This window comes from Hemiscyllium ocellatum, chromosome 1 (genome assembly GCF_020745735.1).
Source record: "Hemiscyllium ocellatum isolate sHemOce1 chromosome 1, sHemOce1.pat.X.cur, whole genome shotgun sequence".
NCBI classification, from domain to species: Eukaryota; Metazoa; Chordata; class Chondrichthyes; order Orectolobiformes; family Hemiscylliidae; genus Hemiscyllium; species Hemiscyllium ocellatum.
In genome coordinates, this window is record NC_083401.1 from 138,058,735 (window position 1) to 138,080,245 (window position 21,511).

General features: G+C 40.1%; 1 protein-coding gene across 4 annotated transcripts in view; it reads right to left on the reverse strand.

Annotated features, from left to right (window-relative positions):
- The window catches only part of pde5ab (phosphodiesterase 5A, cGMP-specific, b), a 175,523-nt gene that overhangs the window by 41,833 nt on the left and 112,179 nt on the right, over nucleotides 1-21,511 (reverse strand). For all 4 annotated transcript variants that reach the window (XM_060832412.1, XM_060832403.1, XM_060832430.1 and 1 more), the window contains exons 4-9: nucleotides 14,779-14,850; nucleotides 10,650-10,739; nucleotides 8,456-8,593; nucleotides 5,849-5,916; nucleotides 2,649-2,757; nucleotides 2,448-2,532 (exon numbers count right to left, since the gene is read on the reverse strand). In XM_060832412.1, the coding sequence (XP_060688395.1) occupies nucleotides 2,448-2,532; nucleotides 2,649-2,757; nucleotides 5,849-5,916; nucleotides 8,456-8,593; nucleotides 10,650-10,739; nucleotides 14,779-14,850 (562 nt within the window). The remainder of the gene's footprint in view (nucleotides 1-2,447; nucleotides 2,533-2,648; nucleotides 2,758-5,848; nucleotides 5,917-8,455; nucleotides 8,594-10,649; nucleotides 10,740-14,778; nucleotides 14,851-21,511) is intronic.

Sequence of the window (21,511 nt, forward strand, 5' to 3'; positions counted from 1 at the left end):
TGCAATTCCCTTAACATCCATCGGTAATAGGTGGTCACTTGTTAACTTGAACAGAAGAATGCTTCCGATGCACTTCGTTAAGAGTTCATCAAGGTGCAGTCCTGTTGTCCATTCCTTGGAGCTTCACATGTCAGTGCAGGAGGCAGGTGCTGCTGTCAGACTTTGTCACTTTGGCTGTTGGGTTAAACCAAGCTGGAGTTTCTCCTCAGAACTCCAAGCCAGTAGGGAATACGTAGCCCCGTGTTACGGGAAAGCTGCTGACATTGAGCCTCTTAAGCACTTATAAGCTCCCAAAGTTGTTGCTTCCAAAATAGTCAGCTAATTCAGGATGAAAGAATTTGTTCTGTCAGCACCTTTTATTCTAGTTAACTGCAGGATTGCTAATTTCAGTCTTTATATTCTTGTACACAGGTCAGTTTCAGCCAACAATTACTCCTGAGTGTCAGTCACCTTCTTTTAATCTGGTAATGTTCAGACACATCTCAGAACTTAACCCAGGAAAATCAGAACACGAGGTCAAAGAAATTATTAATTGACTTAATTGCCTTCCCACCACATCAATGAGATTTCCCACTGGCGCTGAAATCCATGATTGAGAAAGCAACAAGAGGACAAAATGACAGTGGAAATCCAACCGAGAGTCGATGTTAGGGAATTAAATTCTGCACGCAAATGTGCTTCCTTGCATTCCTCTCTAATGAGACAAACATTTTTCTCATTATTTGCTGGATTTTAAAGGGATGCTGGTGAACTCTGCTGCTGCTACTTGCAGCTACTCTGCCAAGAGATCTGCTCTCATGAGATCTCATGACTCCATCCATCTTGTGCCATTCTCATAAATCCAATTCAGCTCAACTACAATTGCACAGTGACATCTGTTATCCATCTAAGTATGGGTGAAACTCCTGTCCTACTGCCCTTCACTTTTTGTGACAATTGTCCCCAACAGGAGTTTATACGTCATGTATAGTTTGTTAGCATAATACTTTAAAATATGGCAAACATTTTCAAATACTTATGCGTAATGTCTTATTGTATTGATTGTATTAAAGTTGGTAACATAAAAATAGTTAAATGCTGATTAGACGTAAAGGTGAGAATATGATTGAAGAATTATACAATTGTCATCAATATACAATCATTAGTGATTCTCAGGTTGTCTGATAAATATTGTTTTCTCAATTTTAAGCAAATGATAAAACTAGCATATATTATACAAAAATCAACACTTATATGTGGTAATATAATATTCATTACATAGAAAATATGAAATAGAAGCAGAAATACACGATAATGTCCCTTGTGCCTGCTCCATCATTCTATTTGATTGAGACTCAAGATCTGTCCTCAACTTCATTTTGCTGCTCACTACTCATACCTTTTAATTCCCCCAAAGACCAAACATTTATCCCAGCCTTGATTATACTTTACATTGGAGTATCCACAAATGTTTGTGTTCAGAAGTTCCCAAGATCAATAGAATACTATGTGAAGAAATGTCTCCCCACAGTGAGTCTCTCTGATTGGGCCATTTGTTTGGCCAACCACGGACTGTAAGCAGTTAGCTCTTCCAGCCACATTCCTGTCTCTGGGAAAATGGGCTCAGTGATGGGATAGTGCCATACAAGCTGACAGTGCAAACTGCATACAAGATTGCCTCCTTTTAAGCCCCATTTCAAGGGAAATGTTCTCCCCATTAATAAGCAAGTCGGGTAGTTCATTGGAAGAGCAGCCCTGCTGTATTTCTATTTTAGAATGCATTTTCATTTCACTGTCTATTGTCTTGCTTTGTTAATAGGACAGATTTCCAGGGCACTGAGAAATTCATGCAAACAATGTCTGTCTATCTAGGAACCCACATTCTATTCTTGGAGAAATCATTCACATTTTCCTCCTAAAAACATGAAGTGATTTTAATTGGAGCTCCACTCTCCTTGACTAGAGTGATGTGTTTAACTTATCAAAACCAATCATTTATTTGTCTCCACCACAAGTTTGCTACCCTTGTAATTAAACCAATGAATTCTTCCTATAAAATACAGTTTACGCCAATGAGAAAAAAGCTAGTAGCTAATTAGATTTAAAGAGATAGGTGTTAAGTTTATCTCTTCACTGATAATCTGTTGCAAACCTGGCTACATTGAAACCACAGATTGGACAGTTCAGAAGGAAGAACTTTGTTTGAACAGAGAAACCTCTGTGAATTAAAAAGATTTATTAACTCATGCTTTTTCAATAATTTATGCAATCTAGTGAAATTAATACACTAGAAAGCAGAGAGTTAAAACATTCATCCTTTTTATTGCAGCTTATTATGATTTTAATGAACAAAGTGAATCATCTGAAGAATTGCTCATGAAATGTATGTAAAGTGCAGTCATGCAGACAAATCCCACACATACAACCAACACAAATGTATATTAAAATGTTCAGAGAAGCTCCAGTACCTATCACTTTATTCTTCTTTCCATTTTTAATTGGGGTGCAGAGCAAGCTTTTTATTTGTTTGTTTGTATTTTCTGCATTTTCATTCTATCAAGCAAATAAAAATAGGGTTAAAAGCTACCGGAATATCCAAATAACACTGAGTGATAAAATCCTTGGACTAAATCAGGTGAAACTTTTGAGATTACTTAAGATTCACTTACAGTCCATGTAAACCGTGCATCCTTGTTAACATCTGGAATATTTAAGGTTTCCATGGTGCTTTTTGCATACTTTGCAAACATATAATTGATTTTATTTGTGTCATAACTCCTGTTAAAAACAAACAAATATATATTAATATGTTTAGTTGTTATCAAAACTGCTGCCTACTTTTTAGAAAAACCCCTGTAGTTAATATTTGCTTTGCTATGAAGTATTAAATGGTTTATTCTTTCCCTTTGCAAAATGTTTTGTCAGGGTAACTAAGTCAAAAGCTCACTTGTACCTTTTAAGGATCTTAGTATTTTATATCCATCTAATAAATCTAAATCTAACCTTTAAGTTGTATCAAACCAGATACAGTCATTAGCATATTCTTGCCTAAGACTTGCCCCTAGATGGCTTTGTTGACGTCCTCAGCCACCAATGTCATGCTGAACAATGTTCACTGAGTTTTGCACAATGCCCAGCCTCACTCATGTCTCCTCAGCCACTGAAGCAGCCCATGTGCGGCAAGAACCGGAGAACATCCAGGTTTGGGCTGAATAGTGGGAAGTAACATTTGCATTATATAAGCACCAGACAATGACCAGCTCCAGTAAGAGAGAATGTAACCAACTCCCCTTGACATTTAATGGCAGTACAATAGCTTAATCAACTATTATCAGCAACCTTGGGGTTCCCATTGACAAAAAAACTGAAATGAATGAGCCTGATTCAGTAAAGTAAAAGTTAGCTCACAGTGAGCACAGGTGGATGAATCCCCATTCTTCCAGAGGAAAACCTATCCAGAATAAAATCCAGACCTAACAACGTAGCTTCGAGGGCTTAGAAAGGACAAAGTGCATTACAAAAAATACACTCTGTTGCAGATATAAGGAGAACAGAATCAATAGTAGGCAAATTTGGCAGATATTTGTTATTGTTAACTATGCAAAATATATATAGTTGTAATTTTCTTTACATCTGTTGTGACCTTTCAAAATTTACATGAATCCTCTCAGCAGTGTTACACTTTATTTTGTTTATTCTCAGCTAAGCTACAGAGTGGGATTTGGAGGCCTTAAGGGTAAAAATGATTTATTAGCCTGGATTTTCCCATTGGAAATGGTACTTTTGGGGATTAGAATCCGAATCTAGCTGAAATTTGACCAGTTGCAGTTTTCATGGAGTGATCCATTGATTGAGATGGAGGTAGATTTCCCACTAAGATAACCAAGTGGAGGCAGGGGTGGAAGCAGACTGCAGACAACCTATGGCACCCATTACTGAGGCTCCTGCTTACCCTAAGGGAGGGAGTTCACACTAAGGCCTACCATAGCAGGCACAGGGAAGTCTGGTCCTCAAGACTGCAAGGGAGAGAAGGCAAGTCCCTCTTTCCAGAAATTGTCAACAGGATGCCCCCTTGTCATGCAACAGGAATATCTCTTTATTCTTGGTCATTTCTTCAGTATCTTTTGGAGGACACCACCTGAATACTCTTGGCTCTGGGCTGGTACTCTCTGAGCACATGATGCTGTGGATATTATCATTTTGATGTTTTTCCATTGTTGGGAAAGATGGTATCTATCACCTGGATATTACACTGATGTCCAGCCACCCGATACACAAAGTCTATAGTTAACAAGGATGTAGAAATCTATAATCATGTATCTGGAGATTTGCATCTTCTTCACCACTGGTTCCCAGTCATCTACAGGTGCTTTCACTTCTGCTTGTAGGTCCTATGCTCAAGGCAGGATGTCTTTCTCCTTTGAGTCCCTTGTCCCTCTTCTCTGCTTCTGATGTCTGTGCTCTGCCTTTGCTGTGCTGGCTGATACTTCGCATTTCCAATAATGTCAATCCATGAGGCTTCTGCATCAATTTCTATTGGCTTTGAGTCCAATTTCCATCATTGGTGGAGTCCAAAAAGCTTTGCTCAACTGCTCCAATATCCATATGATGCAAAATGATGCCAGGACTCCAAACTCCTCTGCTGATCTATCCTGTTGGTTAGCACTGCTGCCTCACAGCGCTAGAGATCTGAGTTCAATTCCCGCCTCAGGCGACTGACTGTGAGGAGTTTGCACATTCTCCCCGTGTCTGCGTGGGTTTCGTCCGGGTGCTCTGGTTTCCTCCCACAGTCCAAAAATGTGCAGGTTAAGTGAATTGGCCATGCTAAATTGCCCGTTGTGTTAGATGAAGGGGTAAATGTCGGGGAATGGGTCTGGGTGGGTTGCGCTTCGGCGGGGCAGTGTGGACTTGTTGGGCCAAAGGGCCTGTTTCCACATTGTAAGTAATCTAAATCTAAATCTTTAATTACAAAGGAATAAGCCCTTTAAACTTAACAAACCATTTCTGGTTATCTTTTAAACACTTCCTGCTTCCATGATTCACATCTCCATGCAGCTGTTCTCAAGACAGATTGCTGTTAAACTATAGCTGCATTCCTGAAAATTATTTAAAAATCGTATGAGGAGCTTTTATTCACTCCTGAATCAAAGCAGATCTGGTGCTCCCAGGCTCTGACTAAAATGCCTTGCAACTGATGCTTCAATAGTTCTTTTTATCCTCTTCCCATCTCTGTTTGAACTTGAACTTCAACATATAAAAGTCCAGCCCATCATGTTACCTCACATCTCCACCATTTCACTGCTAACAGGACTAATTTGTCTCCTAAACCAATTTGTTTCAATGATTCTTATCAATAATTACTTTTGTAGCGTAGACTTTACAAACTTGTACTGGTGTCATAATTCCACAAATTGAGACTCTTAAAAGGAAATGTTTCTATTTGAATTGTGTTTCCATGCTGACTTTCTCATGAGTGTTCACTAGTCTTTGAAAATGCTATTTGCTTAATTTCATAAGAATCAAGTTGAAAAAAGAATCAGCAGGAGACATTTGTGTGGGTTGTTTAACAGAATATATGAATTCTAATGCAGAGAATAGCTTGAGTCAGTGCATATTTCTCTGCTTGCTTCAAAGCATGTCAAATAACCTGTCGCAGACACTGGGAGTCATCTGGCACAATAACAAAATGCTGTTATTGCTTCTTTTCATGAATTCCCTGAGGGTCTTTTCTTGAAAAAAAGTAAATTAGATTGAAGTTTTATCTGCAGCTTTGAGGATGGGATAAAAGCTGTGTGCTAAATCAAATATCATCATTCCTAATTCAGTTTCCATGTGTTATAGAAGGATGATTAATGACATTGTACGCTACCTTCTCTGGAACTCTGACGGATCTTCCAGCTCTGCTGCAGTCATGTGGAAGACACTGGAAAATGAATCCTGAAAATCAAAAATAAATTAGTCAAGTGATTAATTCTATGAAACAAGAAAATATTACAAGGATGTGAACCCAAGCACAAACTAACTTAGCAGAATCAGATTTACAAACTTGATCAAACTAACCTCTAACATTTGAGGACTAAACTAACTCTGAGTTCATTGCTGTTTAAATATTTGGGAGGAGGCATTTCGTTTTATTCATCCATGGGATGAGGGCATCACTGGCTAGGCCAGCATTTAAGGTCCATTCCTAATAGTTCAGAGGGCAGTTAAGAAATCATCACATTGGTGTGGGCCCAGAGTCACTTGTAGGCAAGCAGTTTACTTCCCTAAAGGAGATTAATGAACCAGATGAATTTTTCCAGCAATTTCATGGCCATCATCAGTCGCTGAATTCCAGATTTTTATTGAATTTAAATTTCACCATCTGCCATGGCAGGATTCAAATCCAGGACCCCAGAACATTAGCTGGGACTAACAGGCTAGTGATAATACCACTAGGCCATCACCCCACCATTGAAAGGTCAGAATGGATTAATGTTGAGAAATACATTAAGCACTGCCCAATATATTGATGTCATATGGACTTAGGTCAGGGACAAGTTGTACGTCTCAAAGGAGTAATACCTAACATAAAGGTCTCCATCATAATCTTCATACCAATGTTTTTTATACAATGTCATACAATAAATTACATTTTGTTTCATACAAACATCTCTTCTCATTATAGTATCATGTGGGTTTCCTCTACCACACTAGACCAAGCAGGCACTAAGGATCCCTATCGTGAAGGAGGAAGGTAACAGCAAAACTACTGGATAAACTGTGGTGAGGATTCATCTTACAACAGAGTCTTGCTATAAACACATGCTCATACAGTAGGCGAAGTCATTTTACCTGAAATTGGAAAGACATCTTAATTCACCACTATTCAAGAATAGACTCATTCTCATTTTACTCACACTGTCTGTGTTGTAAAAACACAAATTGTACGACATTTGTTTCCCTCTGCTATTTAGTAAAAATAATATTTTGAAGAGATTAATGCCTCATATAATAGCCAGAGAAATAGTGTCAAGATTGCTAAACTATTTGTTTCCAACAGACAGAACACAAACATGCATTCCTTTATAACAATCTGTCTTGAAAATTACTGCAAATTCTATTAGGCCTATGCTTAAGATGGGATAATTCATTGACCCATTACATGAATGACTGTTCAGGCCCAAATTCTCACTTCCCTGTTGCGTGTACAGGCTATCCCAGAAGGAACATCTCTGAACTGATAGATTTTCCTTCTGGCAGTACGGGAAACCCTCGGTTTCTGGAGACCGTTGAATGCCAAACCTGGTTGGTTGAAATGTCCACTTTGGTGCTCTGGAACCTTTGTTCAGTCATAAATACAAAGACATATAAAGCACAAAGAACATTCATAAATTTATGGATTTTGGAAAAGTTTCTTCTGACTGGAAGTAGGCAGATATCACCTCATTATTTAATTAGGAAGAGGGAGAGTAGAGAACCACAGACCAATTAAGATGGTGCCTGTAGTAGGGAATACGTTAGAATTGATTATTAAATGATGTGATAGCTGAACATTTTGAAACAACTGGCAAAATTGGGCAGAGTCAGGAAATCATGTTTGTCAAACTTGTTGGAGTTTTTTTTTTGATGATGTTACTTGTAACATAGACAAAGAAAAGGAAGTTGATGTGATGCATTTGGATTTTCAGTAGGGCTTTAGTAAGGGCCAAAATAAAAGGTTAATAAATAAAATTAGAGCACATGGAATTGGTTGGGGAAATGTGGGGAATAAACAAAATTGAGAATTGTATAATAGAAAGAAAGCAAGCTAGGAACAAATAAAATCACTTTCAGGATGACAGGCTGTTACAAATGGAATACTGTAAATGTCACTGCGAGGTCTACAACAGAGGAACAAAAGAGAAGCACAGCACAGGAACAGGCCCTTTGATCCTCCAAGTCTGTACCCATCATCATGCCCTAACTAAACTAAAAAACAAACCTCCTGCTCTTATTCGGTCTGTATCCGTCTACTCCCTCCCTATTCACGTAACGATCCAGATGCCTCTTAAATGTCACCAACGTGCCTGTTTCCATCACCTCTTCCGGCAGTGTATTCCAGGTTTCTACCACTCTCTACAGGAGAAACTTCCCTCACACGTCTTCTTTAAACTTTCCCCCTCTCACCTTGAACTTATGCCCTGTTGTAATTGAAACTTCAACCCTGGGAGAAAAGCCTCTCACCCTCACCCTATCTATGCCTCTCACAATTCTGTCGATTGTCCTGCTCCTTGGATGCTGCTTGACCTGCTGCGCTTTTCCAGCAACACATTTTCAGCTCTGATCTCTAGCATCTGCAGTCCTCACTTTCTCCTGGCAGATTTAGCTGAGCGTCTGCTAAAATAACCATAGAAATCTACGAGAGGACCTGAGGAATTTTACATTGCTCCATCCCACCTGTCTCCATATCTCTGATTGGCCCAAATAAAGTCATTGACCTAATCCCAATACTCACAGAAGAGCTGTCATCCACAATGAAGATGGTACAGCTCTGAGCCTGCATGAACGAAAGGATAATTGCTGCAATCTTCTTCAAAATTACTTCCAAGGAACGTTGCTCCTCGAATATCAGGGTTGCTAGATCAAGTAGAACCTCGTAATGGAAAGAATTAATGATAAATAAGTGAATCATTGTTATTTTTCATGCTTAGTCAAGTGACAAATTTTTATACATTCAGATGAAAAGAAAAATGCTAAAAAGATAGTATAATTTATATTCACATGTACATGCACATCAGGTAGTGATACTTAGTCCAAATTTCAGTGTGTAGTGATATTGTCAAGGGTGTGACTGGGTGGCTGCAGGGTCCAAGGCAAATCACGCTGTGTCTCCCAGCTTGTACCCTCCCACTCCACTTTCCTGTGGCACCAGCTGCCTTCCTGCTGCTGCCATGCCACCCACCCACCCTGTACTGCAGCCTAGCATATTGCTACCACTCACTCTCTTGCTATTTGTCCACTCACAGGTTGCTTCTCTCCCATGTTTACTGATGACTGGCTCAGAGAAAGGATCATGCAAGCTCATCATTGTTTCTGGATGCTGGCAGATTTTGTGCTCATTCTGCTGTTCCTCTGTCAGAATTACCCTGGCGTTCTTGGCCTATATTAATAATGCATGCCTCATTCATGTCCCTTTCCTTTCTCAGTAAATTGCAGGCTGATAGAGCCCGGAGCTGACGTTTCGCACAGGTGGAATGGTTTGCACAAAGCTGCTGACAGAAACCTGAATCCTGAAGGCCCACCCCAATAATGCTGTGCTCACAGCAATGCATCAGAAATCTAAGGCAGGCCTGCTACACAGCTCAGCTCCACACTTCCCCTCCTCCTAGGGTCCTCAGCCCAATTCTCAAGGAACCCTTTTCACTCCTGAGTTAAACTCTCACCATTCATGCCACTTCCTCCAAGGTCAAACCAAGAATCTTTCCGACTCTGCATTCCTGATCCAGGAACAGAAATCCAGGCGCTGGTCTCTGCATCAATGTGCATTTTAGCATATCTCACAATAGTCATCTTTTCAGATTTGCAAATCGAGGTTACAGCCGTAACGTCGACTCCTCCACCTCCTGATGCTGCCTGACTTGCTGTGTTCTTTCATCCTCCTGCCTGTCTACTCTGGATTCCAGCATCTGCAGTTTTATTGTCTCTTACAAATAGAGGTGGCAGCTCAATGCCAATTTGTGCTGAATAGTCAACAATGTACTCAAATCTTAGTTAGAGGTGAAATGGACAAATTCTAACACAAGCCACCCATTGGTTTTGCAAAGTAATAAATTTGGCTAGAAAAAAATATAGGATCTTTAACCATGTTTTCTTGTGTATTGTCACGTTGCTCAGGGATAGTCCGGGATTGCTGTTAATTGCTGTCAATTTATTCTGTTCATTTAAGTCCACTGCTCAGATACTGCTTGTTATGAAGAGGCCGAGGTGAAAATGCCTTGAAATGAATTATGAGATAAGTATCAGTGGCAACAGGAGCTTGACAGCAGATGCCAAATTGCAGAGAATCGCATCCCCACAATGGCACCTGATTACAACCTAATTATGCTGCACACATGGCAGAACTAGCCTCTCCAGGTTTGGTCTGTTCAGCTGTCAACAAAAGTGCAAATGGGAAACTCTCCCATCGCACATCTGTATATCCAGGCAGACGGAAAGACGTCAATGACAATTAATTACTGTCGAAGTTTGCAATTTCTCCAGATGAACAGATGTGTGGCTCCTGTCCTTAGAGAGAAACCAGGGTTATCTGAAGTTCATCCAATTGCTCCTTGCTTCTTCTTGCATAAATTACTGAATCCATTCAGTTCTGACTGGCTGATGTTTTGCGCAAAGTGTAACACCTACTATGACAGGCATGGTAGATGCATGGTAAATAGATCAAATAATTTGCTACGTAACATTCGATTAGAACTCCCAGAGGAAAATGTCTTGGGCTGCTGAAGAACTGTGACAATTTTAATGGCAGAATATTAGATACCCTGGAAAAACAAAATGAATGCAACTTGTTGGGGAATACAGGACTTTTCCCACCATAATCATGGGGGATGAATGTAGGAATCTCCCCCGAAATTCATCCGCCCTCTTTCTAGTACCCAGCCAATGTTCTAATGCTGATATTTGGCAAATATCACCCTTGCCCTTAGCAGTACCTGGTTGCGCCTGTTTTCAAGGAGTGAAGTCTCATACACTTTGGCTTTATGAAGTACAATCCCGCAAAAGGTCAAATAGGCAGCAAAATCCTAAAAGCAATAACAATAGTGACACTGTGCAATGGAACTCAACATCAGGAATATACAATCAGCATAATAGAAGCAAAATACTGTGAATGCTAGAAATCTGAAAAAAACACAGAAAGAGCTCAAGAAATTCAATGAGTTTGGCATTATCTGTGGTTAGACAAAAGAGTTTAATTTTCAAGAGAATATGAATCTTCTTCCGAACTGAAGAGAGGGGTGGAAAAACAAAGAGTTTCATACCGCGGATAACCACAATTAGTCTGAGTTTAATTTTCAACTCTCAATCTTCAGAAGTAATTAAAATTAATACTCAGACCACAGGAGATTCAATTTACTCAAAACATTTCAAAGGAAGAATAAAAACACAATTGTTATCTTAACAATGCTATAAGTTCTAAATATTTGTCAATATATTGAGTAATCTGTATTCATGAGGTGATTTGGCAGCTTCCTAATAGGATCAAAACACAAGTGTGACTTCATGAAATGGATTAGATATACACTGTCACAGCTAACACAACTCTTGCAATTGCTTTATATTCACAACAGCACAACTAAAATTTGAAGAAAACATTTATTATCCTGTTTATAACCAAATATTTGAATTCATATTGCTACTAAACATCAGAAGCACTCTCAATAAAATTCAGTGACTAATTAGAAACATCATCTAGAAAAGGGTTAATTGATACTCTAGAGATCCAGTTGACCAGAACCAATGTTAAAATGCTGAACAGCAATGAAGCTTTCAACTTCATCGGGATAGTTCAAGTTTCATCCATCTTCCTTGGAGTTCCTGGCCTCAGATAAAGCTGCAGGTTGAAAATGGATTTGTGGTCAGAATTAGATTTATAAGGTATTAGCCCACTCTGTGTAATTCAAGCCTGCTTTTTTAAAAAATCAAAACTTCTCTCAATAGCGTTTGGATCCTAACCTGTATAAGAACATAGATTTAGGAGCGGGAGTAGGCAATTGAGTCCCTGCCATTTAATACGATCATGGCTGATCTCATTTCAGCCTCAACTCCACTGTCTTGCTCGTTTTCCATGACCCTTTAACCTGCTCCTTAAATTTATCCACTGTCCCAGAATCTGCCACACTCTGCACTAATGAATTCCACAGATTCACTAACCTTTCCTCCTCATCTGTTTTAAATCTGCTATCACTTACCTTAAAATCAAGATCTCTTATTGCAGGGATTGTCCCACAATCCAGTGTACCCAGTGTATGTCTACTTTGTCATTCCCCTTTAACATCTTATGTAACTCAATGAGATCTCCTCTCATTCCTCCAAACTCTAGTGAGTACAGGCCTAAAGTATTCAGTCTCACTTTGTAAGACAAGCCTTTCATTTTTGGAATTAATCTATATTCCTATCAGAGGCATACACACCTGAAATATTAACAACAAGAATTTATATTGCACAAAACGATGTCTCAAAAATGTCTTAATATATTTCAAATGCCAGGTATGACTTGCATTCAGATTTAATTAAGAACGATTAAATTAGTCTGTTTTTCATTTTATTGATTGGAACATGTATGTTGGTTAGAATATCAATGCATGATTCGAGAATTCAGCGCTCCCAGTGCAAATTGGAACTTGCAGAAGGGCAATTTCATGCAAATTGTGCTCCATTTGCCCTCCATCCTTTCAAAGAAAGCACAGTGGGGCAGTGGTTAGCACTGCTGCCTCACAGTGCCAAGGACCAATCAGTCCACCTTTGGGCAACTGACTGTGTGGAGTTCGCACAGTCTTCCCGTGTTTGCACGAGATTCTGCCAGGTGCTCTGGTTTCCTCCCACAGTTCAAAGATGTGCAGATTAGCTGGATTGACCATGAAAAGTTGCCCCATAGTGTCCAGGGATGTGCACACAAGATGGGTTAGCTGTGGGAAATACAGGGTTAGAGGGATTGGGTAGAAGGGTTGGGATGCTCTTTGTAGAGGTAGTGTGGACTTGATGGGCTAAATGGCCTGCTTCCACACTGTAGGGATTCTACGATTCTAAGCATTTTGCCCTCAAAATTAACTTGGTAGAAAACTTCCTGCTCTTTTTTTGACCCATACAAGGGATCTATAATACCCATCTGAATCAAGTCAACAACACCTCATTCATCACATCAGTACACAACTCAAAATAACTGGGAACTGGGACAAAGTTCAAGAGTTCTTTAAAAAATTGGCAGAGTTACAAAGGACTCAAAAGCCTTTTTCTGTACCGTAATACTTTATGCTTCTACTACTGACAAGGATGCATTTAATCAACCACTGTCTTATTTTCTACACTGAATTATTAGAACTCAAAAATATTACCTTTTGCCCATTTGAGAAAAGGCATTAGGTGCTTATTACCATTATGAAACTCTATCTCAGTACAATCCCACAATATGTTCAGTTCTGGATGATTAACAGGAAAAAAAATGTAGAGAAGGAAAAGAGAGATAAAATAAACACAAGGTTGTAGCAGCTTAACAAACGCTGAAAAATTACATTACCCAAGAAATATACAGTTAATACCTAACTCAAACAACTGGGACTTTGCTGGCAAGTAGTATTCCAATTCTGTATAATTCAATTTAAGTGTGGTCTACTTTATTTGTTCCAAAAATAAAAATACAAAACACAGAGCTACTTTAACATAAAGCCAGTATTTACAGGCCTAATGCAACAATGAGAAATGCAGTGGAAGATCAATTTAATGCTGCAAATGTGTTGCTGGTCTTTTTACTCGAAGATCAATTTAATGTCAATCGATATACAACCAATTCACTTTTAGTGCAGGGATCTCATGACTCCCAAAATAAATCCCATATTGGTTAGTGAAAGTGTAACAAATTCAGAGCTTCTTCTGTCACCTGACACAGTTGGTAACCTCACCTCTATTATACAGATACATTTGAAATTGTTTGATTTGATTATTTTCTTGATTATTACTGCACTGAATTTCCCACAATTGCCTTGATGATGATGATGACTGAAATAGTACCACTCTGTAGTATCAGTTACGCTCTTGTCAAAATGATTGTCCAAAGCTTATTTTACTGTAAAAAGAAATTTCTAACTACTATTTATACTGCCCTTTACATTTCACTTCACAGACAGTACCATCTCCCTCTGGACTGGAGGGTATAATAACTGAAGAGGTAATTCTGAGAGCATATATAGATGAAATAATGAATTCTCTACTTGCAACAGTACATTTTTTGATGGTAAATTCAGTGACAAATAAATCAGATGGATCCTGTAGCAATATTATACATTCACCTGAAAAGAGGGAAAGATGATTTAAACATTAATTGACTATCTGAAAATACTGTTGGAACACAGTCTCACCATAATAGTTTCATTTCTTGCACCCCACTATCTGCATTATATCAGACTTCTATTGTAATAGATTAGACACAATATAAAAGTTAAGCTGTTTTTAAAATAAATCTCTTTTCACCTCTTAAATAAGCTTTGCAAATATTTGCTTTCATCTATTTTGCTTATGTTACACAGAGATGTGAACAAATCTTACTGATTTACCAGAAAATCTTCCACAGATCCAGCATGTAACAAGTGATCCTATTCTGCTATTCATTCAAGTCACCTGGCATAATATTGCTGGAATACATCTATAATTTAGAAATAAATCATCAGGCCTGGTCTCTTTGTACTAGATTAGATGATTAGATTGATTCCCTACAGTGCAGAAACAGGCCCATTGGCCCAACAAGTCCACACGGACCCTCTGAAGAGTAACCCACCCAGGCCCATTACCCTGCTCCCTACTAATGCACCTAACACTACGGGCAATTTAGCGTGGCCAATTCACCAGACCAGCACATCTTTGGACTGTGTGAGGAAACCCACACAGACACGGGGAGAATGTGCAAAATCACACAGTCGCCCAAGGTTTGATTTGAACCCGGATCCCTGGCACTGCCAGGCAGCAGTGCTAACCACTGAGCCACCGTGCCGCCCTAATTACAATTCCTTATCAATAAAACAGATAAAAGGTTACTGAGCAATAAAAATTAAATTATTACATTTATTTTACCTTCTCATCTTTTTTGGTGAATGCTCCATTTGTTCCACATTTCTTGTTGATTGCTTGGGCAACACCAACAACCTGGTAAGATAAAATAATTAAACAGATGCTAGCTATAGCTATGTGCACAGTAACTCTAACAAAAGTTCATATCATTGTGTTGGAAATCTAAAATAACAAAGTACATGGAATAGTTAACAAAGCCCGATGAAATTACTGAATGTGTTGCATTCTGAATCCTGTATATTCATTATGTTTTGACTGTAACACAACTTGTCTACCTGCAACTAAGAGAAAAAGCAACCAATAAAATTCAATGTCTTATTGGAATTTCCCATTCTTTTTAAAAGTATGGAGGGGTGCGAGGAGGATGGGAGGTAACTCATCCAGTCAAACCCAACCAATTCCCAACCAATCAGCTGATGAAGAACTGCTGGCAAGCTTTGGCGAGTTTCTTGGCGAATCTCAGGCCTCAAAGCTGGTTTCCAGGATGCCAGAAGCTGCAAGCCAATCAGGGAGAGGCAATCTCTGGATTATAGATTGAGGTTGACTCCTTGGGGGATCCAGCTGACTGAAGGTAAATTACTTTTACACAGTTCTTGCAAAGTGGGGTGGGTGTAATAGGGAGCAAGGTAGAGGGGTCAGAGGCAAAAGCAGAGAGTGACTTTCAGAGACCACCCTGTTTCCCTTCTCCCCATCCATGCCTCCGATTGCTCACAGATTGGTGAAGTAGATCCCTCCCAAAACAGCAATTAAGTCACTCTGATTTCACAATTATTAAACTGACTCACATTCTCACTGTCTGAGGAAATAGGTGATCAGGGAGGTGGTGATTTGAACCCCTTACCTGACCCCTGAGGACATTAATTGGTGATGGGTCGATAAAGTATCTTCTCACTTTTTTACCCATAACTTAGTGAGCTGCTGAAAACAGAATTTCTCTCCAGAGTTAAGAGTCATAGATTCATACAGCATGGAAACAGACCGTTCTGTCTAACCAATCCATGCTGGACATAATCCCAAACTAAACTAGTTCCACCTGCCTGTTCCTGGTCCACATCCCTCCAAACCTTTCTGATTCATGTACTTATCCAAACATCTTTTAACCGTTATAATTACCCACATCCACATTTCCTCAGGAAATGCTATTCACATGCAAACCACCATCTCTGTATAACATTTGCTCATGTCTTTTTCAAGTCTTTCTCCTCTCATCTTAAAATACCCCCAGGCATGGAATCCTGGGGAAAACACAGCTACCATTACCTCTATCTCTACCTCTCATTATTTTATAAACCTCCTACACTCTAGTGAAAAAAGATCCAGACTATCCAGTCTCCCTCTTTATAACTCAAACCCTCCATATCTGGCAACATCCTGGTAAATCTCTGCTAAACCCTCTCCAAATTAATAATATCCTTCCTATAACTGGCCAGCCAGAACTGAACATAATATTCCAGAAGAGTCCTGTACAGCCGCAACATGACATCCCAACTCATATACTTAAAGGACTCACTCATTATTTTCCCTTCTCACTGCCTCTCCCTCCATCTCCAGGGAGGAGAAAATTGTCCCCACTAAAAATTATTTCCTGAATCTTTTGCTGGATGTTCAACTGAAACCAACCAAGTTGAAAATGGATAACATGTCAAACATGGAAAAACAATAAGCCAGTGTATTCAGAGTTTGCAAGAAGTAGTATGTCAGATTTTTAAATAAACAGTTTATTTTAGCTTTTGGTTTTCTGAAGCTGGATAGAAGAAAACACTAAGATATATTTTCTGATTGACCCTCTATCATGCAATAGTTGGATGAAGTGTTCTGAGGATATCCTTAGCTGTTACTACATTCACCCAACATGATGCTATTTATATTGCTCCACACATTGACTTTGCAATGCGATCTCTGCCATTTGCAATTTGTCAGCAGGGAAGTATTGATAGGTCAACACCAGCATCCACAAAGAAGATTGTTGAGTGCACGTAAAGATGGATGAAGATGAAGCTAGGTAACTATAGCCCAGTGAGCCGACGTCAGTGGTGGGTAAGTTGTTGGAGGGAATCCTGAGGGACAGGATGTACGTGTATTTGGATAGGCAATGACTGATTCAGGATAGTCAACACGGCTTTGTGTGTGGGAACTCATGTCTCACAAGTTTAATTGAATTTTTTGAAGAAGTAACAAAGAGGATTGATGAGGGCAGAGTCATGGACCTGATTGAGATGGACTTCAGTAAGGCATTTGACAAGGTTCCCCATAGAGACTGGTTAGCAAGGTTAGATCTCATGGAATACAGGGAGAGCTAGCCACTTGGATACAGAACTGGCTCAAAGGTAGAAGACAGATGGTGGTGGTGGAGGGTTGTTTTTCAGACTGGAGGCCTGTGACCAATGGAGTGCCACAAGGATTGGTACTGGTCCACTATTTTTCGTCATTTATATAAATGATTTGGATGCGAGCATAAGAGGTACAGTTAGTAAGTTTGCAGATGACACCAAAATTGGAGGAATAGTGGACAGCGAAGAAGGTTATCTCAGATTACAACAGGATCTGGACCAGATGGGCCAATGGGCTGAGAAGTGGCAGATGGAGTTTAATTTAGATAAATGTTAGGCATTGCATTTTGGGAAAGCAGACCTTAGCAGGACTTATACACTTAATGGTAAGGTCCTAGGGAGTGTTGCTGAACAAAGAGACCTTGGAGTGCAGGTTCATAGCTCCTTGAAAGTAGAGTTGCAGGTAGATAGGATAGTAAAGAAGGCGTTTGGTATGCTTTTCTTTATTGGTTAGAGTATTGAATACATGTTGTGGCTGTACAGGACATTGGTTAGGCCATTGTTGGAATATCGCGTGCAATTCTGGTCTCCTTCCTATTGGAAAGATGTTGTGAAACTTGAAAAAATATCATAAGGATGTTGTCAGAGTTGGAGGATTTGGGCTATAGGGAGAGGCTGAATAGGCTAGGGCTGTTTTCCCTGGAGCGTCGGAGGCTGAGGGGTAACCTCATAGAGTCATGAGGGACATGGATAGGATAAATAGAAAAAGTCTTTTCCCTGGGATGGGAGAATCCAGAACTAGAGGGCATGGGTTTAGGGTGAGAGGGGAAAAATATAAAAGAGACCGAATGTACAACTTTTTCATGCAGTGGGTGGTACGTGTATAGAATGAGCTGCCAGAGGAAGTGGTGGAGCAAGTACAATTACAACATTGAAAAGGCATCTGGATGGATAAATGAATAGGAAGAGTTTGGAGGGATATGGGCCAGGTGCTGGCAGGTGGGACTAGATTGGGTTGGGATATCTGATCGGCATGGACGAGTTGGACTGAAGGGTCTGTTTCCATGCTGTACATCTCTATGACTGTATGGTACATGCCCCTTTTCACAACAATAGCTGCCTTAATCCAGCAAGTTTTTAAAAGGTCTTCAGTGTATGGAATAGTGAACAGTGAAGTGGATGATTGGGTGAACAAGTAGCGAAAACTTCCAGGACACCATTTTGAAGAAAAGCTTCAAAATTATGCGCTGGCCTATAGTTATCCCTTACTCAAGATTACAAGCAACAAAATTATCCAATAATTTTCCATTGCTGTTTGAGGCATTTACTCTGAGCAACTACATTTCTTACATTACAATGAAAGAAACCACTGGATGTGAAATGCTTTGGGATCTCTTTAAAGTGGATGTAGTTCGAAAAAGTTTTTAGCATGGATGAAGATCTCACTTGTCTCTTCAAAGTGACACAGCAGTTTTGAAGCAAGCCTGGAAGGTGTTGGATTAAGAAGGTACAGCAGATGATCAGTGCTACTGACAGTAATAGCCTCATGGGATATGTTCCTGTTTGTGGACTTGCAGCTGGTGGAATTGCTCTGGTTCTGTAAGACTGCTGACCTGAAACCTGTGTCTTTATTTCCATCTGACTGCTATCAAGGAAGTTAGTAACACCTTTTCCTGTCAATTTGTATTGGACGATACTTGCAGTCATCCACAGATTTCGCTAAACCTGGCTGAACTTCTTATTGCACTTCCTTCTTTATAAGAATCAGAAATAAGGAGAAATTTCCATTGGAAATTGGTCTCAATTTTATGAATATGCTGGGCCACTAGGTGCAATGTCTTCTGACCAGCTAAGAGAGAAAAAAAACAGACCAAAACAAGAAATTTGACATTTTTCATGCCTCTGCACATGTTAAATGTTCTTTAGTAGAATGCACATCAAAACACACAGTTCTCTACACCTAGCCGGAGTATTTTCCCAAGCAAACGTTAGGGGGTTTTGGATATGTATGGCAAGTCATGTGTTCCACAAAGTGATGTCTGACAAAGTTGAGAACTGTTATCATGCTATTTATAATACATTAAAACAAAATATACATACATGATAATCGTAGATATACCAGGCTCAAGTGAGTTTTGAGAAGATTTTGTAGCTCAGGTTGAGATTCTGGATGCAAGTTTGCTCGCTGAGCTGGAAGGTTCATTTTTAGACATTTTGTCACCATACTAGGTAACATTATCAGTGAGATTCCAGTGAAGCACTGGTCTTAGTGACCCGCTTTCTATTTATGTGGTTAGGTTTCCTTGGGTTTGTGACACCATTTCCTGTTCTTTTTCTCAGAGGGTGGTAAATGGGGACTATGTCAGTGTGTTTTTTTGACAGCGTTCCAGTTGGAATGCCGTGCTTCTAGGAATTCTCGTGCATGTCTCTGTTTGGCTTGTTCAGGGATGGGTGTATTGTTCCAGTCGAAGTGGTGTCCTTCCTCATCTGTATGTAAGAATACTAGTGAGAGTGGGTCATGTCTTTTTGTGGCTAGTTGATGTTCATATATCCTAGTGGCTAGTTTTCTGTCTGCTTTGTGCAATTAGATTAGATTCCCTACAGATTAAATGCCCTACAGTGTGGAAACAGGCTATTTGGTACAACCAGTCCATACTTACTCTCTGAAGAGTAACCCACCCAAACCCATTCCACTACATTTACCCCGGACTAATCGGCCTAACACTATGGGCAATTTAGCATGGCTAATTCACCTGATCTGCGCATACAGTCATAGAGTCATAAAGATGTTCATCATGGAAATGGGCCCTTTGGTCCAACGTGTCCGTGCCAACCAGATATCCCAACCCAATCTAGTCCCACCTGCCAGCACCTGGTCCATATCCCTCCAAACCTTTTATATTCATATACCCATCCAAATGCATTTTAAATGTTGCAATTGTACCAGCCTCCACCACTTCCTCTGGCAGCTCATTCCATACACATACCACCCTCTGTGTGAAAAGGTTGCCCCTTAGGTCTCTTTTATATCTTTCCCCTCTCACCCTAAACCTATGCCCTCTAGTTCTGGACTCCCCCACCCCAGGGAAAAGACTTTGTCTATTTATCCTATCCATGCCCCTCATGATTTTATAAACCTCCATAAGGTCACCCCTCAGCCTCTGACGTTCCAGGGAAGACAGTCCTGGCTATTCAATCTCTCCCTATAGCTCAAATCCGCTAACCCTGGCAACATCCTTGTAAATCTTTTCTGAACCCTTTCAAGTTTCACAACATCTTTCGGATAGGAAGGATAGAATTGCATACAGTATTCCAACAGTGGCCTAACCAATGTCCTGTACAACCACAACATGACCTCCCAACTCCTGTACTCAATACTCTGACCAATAAAGGAAAGCATACCAAACATCTTCTTCACTATCCTATCTGCCTGCGACTCTACTTTCATGAACCTGCACTCCAAGGTCTCTTTGTTCAGCAAAACCCCCTAGGACCTTACCATTAATTGTATAAGTGCCACTAAGATTTGCTTTCCCAAAATGCAGCACCTCGCAGTTATTTAAATTAAACTCCATCTGCCACTTACTAGTCATTGGCCCATCTGATCAAGATCCCATTGTAATCCCTGTCCACTACACCTCCAATTTTGGTGTCATCTGCAAACTTGCCAGCCATGCCTTTTATGCCCACCTCCAAATCATTTATATAAATGATGAAAAGTCGTGGACCCAGCACCGATCCTTGGTCACAGGCATTCCAGTGGTCACAGGCCTCCAGTCTGAAAAACAACCCTCCACCACGACCCTCTGTCTTCTAGCTTCAAACCAGTTCTGTATCCAAATGGCTAGTTCTCCCTGTAGTCAATGAGATCTAATCTTGCTAACCAGTCTCCCATGGGGAACCTTGTTGGACGCCTTACTGAAGTTCATATAGATCACCTCCACCATTCTGCCCTCATCAATCCTCTTTGTTAGTTCTTCAAGAAACTCAATCGAGTTTGTAAGACTTGAATTCCCACACACAAAGCCATGTTGACTATCCCTAATCAGTCCTTGCCTTTCCAAATACATGTACATCCTTTTTTCTCAGGATTCCCTCCAACAACTTGCCCACCACCGAAATCAGGTACCCTGGCTTGTCCTTACCACTCTTCTTAAACAGTGGCACTACATTAGCTAACCTCCAGTCTTCTGGCAACTCACCTGTGACTATCGATGATACAAATATCTCAACAAGGGGCCCAGTAATCACTTCCCTAGCTTCCTACAGAGTTCTAGGCTGAAAATTTGTTGCTGGTTAAAGCACAGCAGGTCAGGCAGCATCCAAGGAACAGGAAATTCGACGTTTCGGGCCAGAGCCCTTCATCAGCTCATTCCTGATGAAGGGCTCTGGCCCGAAACGTCGAATTTCCTGTTCCTTGGATGCTGCCTGACCTGCTGTGCTTTAACCAGCAACAAATTTTCAGC